Below are 6,935 nucleotides of genomic sequence, written 5' to 3'. Positions count from 1 at the left end.
GTGTGTGTGTGTGTGTGTGTGTGTGTGTGTGTGTGTGTGTGTGTGTGTGTGTGTGTGTGTGTGTGTGTGTGTGTGTGTGTGTGTGTGTGTGTGTGTGTGTGTGTTTGTGTCAAAAACGGCGTGCAGCGCATGGCACATGGCACGTGGGGTGGTGTCGACGTGATATGGTGCCACGCATGCAACGTCACAGTAACAGGATACACACACGCACACTCACTCACTCACACTCACACTCACACACGCACACATTACCATTGGCTGCGGCAGAGTGGATGATGTACTCTCCATCCTTGGCGTCGGTGCCCAGCGCCGCTTTCCAAGCCTGGCACGTCTTCATGGTTGGTTTCACCACGTTGCACTCATCGCCGCTCCAGCCAGGGTCACACTCGCATCTAAGATGTTGGTGGATGACGCGTACAAGGTAAGTCCGTTCCCGCGTGTCCATACACCAGCGTGTATTCACGGGGCTGTGCACGCAATCACGTACACCCACACCCACACACACACACACACACACACACACACACACACACACACACACACACACACACACACACACACACACACACACACACACACACACACACACACACACACACACACACACACACACATACATGCACACATGCACCCACATGCACCCACACACATACATGCACACACGCACACATGCACATGCGCACTGACTTGCTGGAGGTGAGTGCGCCATGATGACACGGCGTTGTTGGAATGGCATGTGCACACAAGTGCAGGGACGCAACGATCCCTGCAAACAGCAGAGCGAGCATGGGCAGCGGTGGCAGCAGCCGCAGCACACCTCGTGCACCCCTCACCTGCTGCATCATCACTCTCAAACAAAGAAGCACAGTCGGTCGTGGATGGTGGTGCGCGCAAAACCAAACAAACGCAAAAAGAGGACAGCAGGAGAGCAGGAGGAGAGAAATGACTTGCTTCTTGCTTGCTTGATGTGACAAGAGGGGATATCGTTTGGGTTGCTCCGCTGCTGTTGGTCGTTTGGTCGTTTGGTCGTTTGCTTGCGTGCTTATTGTTCTTGCTTCCTTGCTCGCTCGCTCGCCTGTCTCGTCACCCCCCCCCCCTTCCTCACAGTGTTCTTCTTGGCCGGCTTTCACTTGTTTACCCTCTTCTTAGCTCTCGAACCATCAAACGCGTGAACGCACACGAACGCACAGCACACGTTACACTATGCCACACGTCACACTGCGCCCCACTACACACACGCGCGCACGCACACACACACACAACACGCGCACACACACAGAGCAATGGACGTGGTAGCCTATTGCGTCATGCTCTTCAATGTCATATACACCTGCATGTGGCGGGAAAGTAACACCGCAAGGTCAGATCATGTCAGCACCATCAAAATAAACCAACAGCCCACGCGTGCCACACAACAACACAACCACACAGTCCACACATGCCACACGTGCAACACACACTCGTGCATTCACTGTTTCAACAAGCCTCACGCAGCCAACAGCGATGACACCACCGGCGGTGAAGACAGTCCCTCTGCCCCAACGCACGCACACACACGCACACACGCATGCACACAGCGCATGCACGTTGCGCACCTTTGCTTTGATCCACTCCTTGTCGTGGGGCTTGTAGTTGAGTGTGTCTGGTTGCAGGACGAGACAGCTGAGGTCTGCCAACGCGTCGATGAAGCTGAACAAGTCTGCCACCTCATAGTGGATGTGTGTCTTGGTCGGGTACACCTCGCGCAGATGTGCCTCGTACATTTGGCACACGCCTGTCGTGGTGGTGGTGGTGGTGGTGGTGGTGGTGGTAGAGGCCGGGGGTGATTTGAATGAGCGGGCGGTCGTGACATTGGTGCATGGGGCGCAGAGAGACAGTGTGTGTGTTTGTGTTTCTGTGTGTGTGTGTGTGTGTTTCTGTGTGTTTGTGTGTGTGTGTGTGTGTGTGTGTAGGCGGTCGACCCGTAGGCTAACGGGCTCATGTACCTGTAGTGATAGGCACCGGAGAATGAGAGATCGTTGCTCCATCATGGATCTGGTACGCCAGTCTCAATGCTTTTCGGAAATTCACGTCTCGGGCGCCGTGCACCAACGCAGGGGATTGTAGATATTCTATAATATCTATGGTCGTGTGTGCCCTTTGCGATTACCTCACACTTGGAGCACACGCACAGGTTCCATACCGGAGAGTCTCAGGTCAACGCGACGCATGCGAACCGGGGAAGACCGTCGTCTTTATGGACCATCGGTCCTTTACCTTTTGTGTTACGCCTCTCACAATCGTCCACCTATCTTCCAGTTTCCAGTGTGTGTGTGTGTGTTGTGTGTGTGTGTGTGTGTGTGTGTGTGTGTGTGTGTGTGTGTGTGTGTTTCTGTGTCTGTGTCTGTGTCTGTGTGTGCCTGTGCGTGTGTGTGTGTTTGTGTTTCTGTGTGTGTCTGTGTCTGTGCAATGTGACAGGATCATGCTGGTCGTACAAAGCAGTCAAAGGACGAATGCACAAAACCACACTCACTCACTCACTCGCACAACCACATTCACAAACGCACAACAACACACTCACAAACACAACAACACACACACACACACACCTGTCATGGCCTCCTTGACGTTTTCATAGTCGCTGTATGTTCGCGAGGCCAGGCTCTTGTTGGCCTGAACGAGCAAGATGCAGTGCTGCAAGGAAATGGCAGATCACGGTGGGTGAACAAGCCAAAGTGCTAACAACCCCCTGAGTGACCATACACATGCAATTTCACACACACACACACACACACACACACTCACTCACTCACTCACACCCACTCGCACACACACTCACACTCACACATCACACACACACACACACACACACACACACACACACACACACACACACACACACACACACACACACACACACACACACACACACAACTCACTGGCATGGTGCAGTGTTGTCCTTCCTTCTTGTCGTTCTCTTGCTCGTCCACTGGTCTGTATCTGTCCCTGAATTCAGCCTCCAATAACAAAACGAAACACGGCGCCGACGACAGCACAAAGAGTGTTTAAATTGCTTGCAAGCAATCGTAACAACTGACGAAATCTTACCCACACGTTCGACTTTTTTCTTGCGCCGGGACAGACAGGTCTTGCTTGTGTGCTGCCTTGCTTGCTTGTTGCTTCGCTGTTGTCCTCCCTCCTCTTGCCCCAACTTCTCTCGTCTCACACACGCACGCACACGCCCACACGAAAAACAAACAAAAAGAAAGTGTGGGCGCTGATTTGGCATACGCAAGCTGGCGCACGAGCGAGTCACGACCGCTTCCACTTTCTTTTCTCTCCTCTCGCTCTCTGGCTGGGGTGTGGCGGCTCGCACCTCTTTCTTCTCTCTCAATCACCATCACCATCACCATCACCAGCACCAGCATCATTATCGCATCATCGTCAGCCTCTGGCCGTCACACACGAGTGCACGCACACACACACACACATACACTGAGTTCTTCGACACTCAAACACAACCAATAACAAGCCAAGCCCCACCCTGCCCTTTGGCCCATTGACACCACAACACGCCACACACCATACACAACCACCACCATGACGGATCACCTGCAAACCGCACACGCCGAGCACCACGACGCGCCTATCGGCAGCGCTGGTGGGTTTGCCGTCATGCGCTATGGATACATGATCAAGTCGCCGCCGCTCAAGCGCATCAACCAGCCAACCCTGTGCCGATGGCGTCGCCGCTATTTTATTCTCCGCAAGAACAAGCGCCTGGAGTACTGGTCAGACTCATCACAGAGGTACGCATCTGTCCGTATGTGTGTGCATGTGTCTGTCTGCATGTTTGTCTGTGTGTGTCTGCCTGCATGTATGTCTGTGTGTGCGTGTGTCTGTCTGTGTGCCTGTCTGTGTGCGTTTGTGGCTGTGTCCATCTGTCTGCATGTCTGTGCGCACTTCGGACACACCTTGACAGTGATATGACTCACACGCCAAGTTGGCGTGGCTTATGGAATGCCTCTGCTTGTTGTTTGCACGCACTTTGCCCCCCTTCCAATTCCTTTTTCTTGTTGCCTCCTGCCACCTACAACTTGCGCGCCTTGTCAGGGAACTCAAGGGATGTGTGGATTTGAGAGAGGTTTGGCAGATTGAAGAGGATGTGGACTATCGTGGACAGCCAACTTTCTGGTGAGTTACTGCCCCAACTCCTTTCCATTTCTTCTCCCGCGCCTTTGTCGTCGCCGATGCTATGCCGCAAGCTGGGCTCGCGCTGTTGTTTGTTGCTGGCTCTTCTGCAAGCTTTATGCATGTGCCCCACACGTCAAACCTTGACGGACAGCTTGGCTGATTCAATCACTCATACTCGGCCCCGCCCGCCTTAATCCACATGCACATGCAGCTTGAGCACACACGACCGCAAGTACTTTTTCATCGCTGGCGATGCCTCGGACAAGCGGGCGTGGCTGACGACGATTCGGTGAGTCACATTGTTTGTGTCTGTGTGTGTGTGTGTGTGTGTGTGTGTGTGTGTGTGTGGGTGTGTGGGTGTGGGTGTGGGTGTGTGTCGCCGCTGTACAAAGCGACACGGATGAAGAAAACGCTTTTCGTCTGCTCATGCTGACCCATTCTGTCCGCGTGTGAACGTGCCAACGAACAGGGAGGTGATTGGCAAGAGCACGTCAAAGTCGTCCTCCACGCCAGCGTCTATCAAAGACACATCTGGCACATCACGCTCCTTCAACACCAGCAGCCACAGGGGGCACACCAACGGCAGGCTCAGCGCGGAAGGCGACAAACCACCGCCGCCGCGACGGTTCCTTGGCTCAAACGACTTCGGTGGCAGCGTCGACTATGACTCTGAGGAGGACGAGCAGACCGAGGACACGTTCCAGATGGTGCTCAACCCTCTCCGTAAGTCGCTCTCAACCACCAAGGAGCGTTTTTTTTTTTTTTTTGGGGAGGGGGTTATCTGGAGTTGTGGGCATATCGAAGAAGCGAAGAGCTGTGTGCGTGATGAGCTTTGCAACCCCTTCCCCTTACTTATCACACTCCACTCACGCTGTATCTAAATGCACGCTGACATCCCAGGCGAGGCGGTGGAGCAGACAGACAATGAAGAGAGCAATGAGTTCAAGGCCACATACAACGGCGACCCCATCATCCTGCGCATTGTCTATCCAAACCTGGAAATGTGCAGCCCAGAGACGAAGGTGTGCGGTGTGCAGAGTGTGTGTGTGTGTGTGTGACTCTGCTTGTCGTCACGGTGACCCTCAACCGGCTCTTAAGTAAACGTGCACCTTTTCACCCTTGCCCTTCTCGCTTTTGCTTGATTCTCACACCCGAACACACACCCCCACACACACACACACACACACACTTTGTCTTGTGCTTTCACGCAAATGCAGCGCATGATTCAGTACTGGCCCATCACTGCCTTGCGCGGCTACTCTCAGGACGACACGACCTTCCAAATTGAGGTATGTGTGTGTGTGTGTGTGTGTGTGTGTGTGTGTGTGCGCTCTCTGTTTTTGTGTTGTGATTGGCCTTTGTGCCCTTTCCTCTCTTTCCCTTGCTCCGTAATTTCTCCCTTTGCTTTCCAACCCCTTTGCCTCCCACCCCCCCTTCCTTGTTTCATTGTACTCTTTGCTCGCCTTTTGCTGTTCTCACCCTCGTCTGTATCTGCAGGCTGGTCGGCGGTGCCCTGGAGGGGAGGGCTTCTTCAAGTTTGCCCTCACAGATGGCGGTAACGTCAGTGCAAGCCTTGCTTCCGCCGAAGCCAACCACTCGGTACGTTGTGTGCGTGTGTCGCGGGATAGTGTTCTGCCCTGCCTATCTGCCCGTCTGCCTACGCCAACCCCCACCCCGCAACACCTGTTACTACACTCCTGACGTCTTCTGACATTGCACTTCAAACACCCGACCCCACCCCCCATCCCCGCTCTCCTTATCCTCCTCGTCTTCCCATTCTTGATGCAGATTCGACGAGAAAGCATGTATGGCACCGTTGGCCGTAAATTCTAGCGCACTTGAGCCGCGCTCATGCTGCTGTCACCTGTGTGACTTGTCCTGTCCCAACGGTGTACCGTTGTTCCGGCAGTGTGTGCTCCTCTCGGTTGCTTGCGTGAACTTACGCTTGCCTGTTTCTGAGTTTCTCTTGACCCCCCTTTTGGATAATCGCACACCACCCCACGCGTTGTTTTCCCCAACACTAGCCTCCCAAAGCAACCTTCCCTCTTTGCCCTACGTTTGTCTGTGTTCAGTCTGTGCTGTTGTTGTCGATACTCCATTCCACGATTGCTTGTGTGTCTTTTTTGTGTTGAGTACTGTAACGTGTCGCATGTATTCCACTGTCTCTCGCAGCCCTCCCGTTCCGTTCTTCCCCACCACATACACGCACGGTTGGAAAACGTTCCACTGATAATGACACCACCCCTTGTTCGAGCCCACCCTTGCTTATCTTGGTGTCTTCATGCGTTGCTTGTACTGTGCCCGTGTGTTTGTGTACGTGTGCTTGTTGTTGCCGTGTGTGTGTGCGTGTCGTTTCCACAGTTTTGCCGCCTTTTCATCTGCGTCTTCGTCGTCCTCGTCGTCCTCGTCGCTGCCGTGTGCCGTGCCACTATCCCACGAGCACGAGCTACTAGACGCCACGATCATGCCGGGGTTCGTGCTGCCGTAGTAGGCCACTGGCATCTTGGCTTGGTGCCACTCACCTGGCGCAAGCGTCCTCCTGACCCCTTATCATAACTGTACACTTGTCTGTCTGCGTCTGGTTGTCTGTCGTGTTCTGTCTTTTGTTGTGTGAATTGCTGTGGCGAATGGTTGTGCTTAAAACGCGCTGGCACGTTGTGTGTGTGTGTGTGTGTGTGTTTGTGTTTGTGTTTGTGTTTGTGTGGTTTTGCGTATTCATATGCATCGCCTACGAAGAAGACAACTGGAGTGCTGTTTACAGT

The 6,935-nt window shown here is 53.7% G+C and overlaps 3 protein-coding genes across 3 annotated transcripts in view; 1 reads left to right on the top strand and 2 right to left on the bottom strand.

Annotated features, from left to right (window-relative positions):
* PTSG_10108 (Megf11) overlaps window positions 1-929 on the bottom strand; it is a 28,747-nt gene extending 27,818 nt beyond the window's left edge. Inside the window, exons 1-2 of the mRNA XM_004988962.1 lie at window positions 688-929; window positions 253-392 (exon numbers count right to left, since the gene is read on the bottom strand). Of these exons, the coding sequence (XP_004989019.1) occupies window positions 253-392; window positions 688-845 (298 nt within the window). The 5' untranslated portion in view covers window positions 846-929. The remainder of the gene's footprint in view (window positions 1-252; window positions 393-687) is intronic.
* A 191-nt stretch (window positions 930-1,120) lies between these two features.
* On the bottom strand, window positions 1,121-3,018 carry PTSG_10107 (uncharacterized protein). The gene is made up of 4 exons (XM_004988961.1): window positions 2,919-3,018; window positions 2,589-2,673; window positions 1,596-1,774; window positions 1,121-1,330 (listed from the first exon to the last, which is right to left on the bottom strand). The coding sequence occupies exons 1-4, from the start codon at window positions 2,922-2,924 to the stop codon at window positions 1,298-1,300; spliced, it is 303 nt and encodes a 100-aa protein (XP_004989018.1). The 5' UTR covers window positions 2,925-3,018; the 3' UTR covers window positions 1,121-1,297.
* A 198-nt stretch (window positions 3,019-3,216) lies between these two features.
* Window positions 3,217-6,006, top strand: PTSG_10106 (uncharacterized protein; the record flags this gene model as incomplete). Its single annotated transcript, XM_004988960.1, has 8 exons — window positions 3,217-3,788; window positions 4,093-4,173; window positions 4,385-4,462; window positions 4,643-4,896; window positions 5,074-5,195; window positions 5,391-5,462; window positions 5,671-5,772; window positions 5,962-6,006. Exons 1-8 carry the CDS (start codon window positions 3,580-3,582, stop codon window positions 6,004-6,006), a joined length of 963 nt encoding a protein of 320 aa, XP_004989017.1. The 5' UTR covers window positions 3,217-3,579.
* Between the last annotated feature and the right edge of the window lie 929 nt (window positions 6,007-6,935).

Source organism: Salpingoeca rosetta (genome assembly GCF_000188695.1).
Source record: "Salpingoeca rosetta unplaced genomic scaffold supercont1.32, whole genome shotgun sequence".
Taxonomy (NCBI): Eukaryota; class Choanoflagellata; order Craspedida; family Salpingoecidae; genus Salpingoeca; species Salpingoeca rosetta.
Note: the sequence above shows the minus strand (reverse complement) of the source record. Positions and strands in the feature narration are given on the sequence as shown.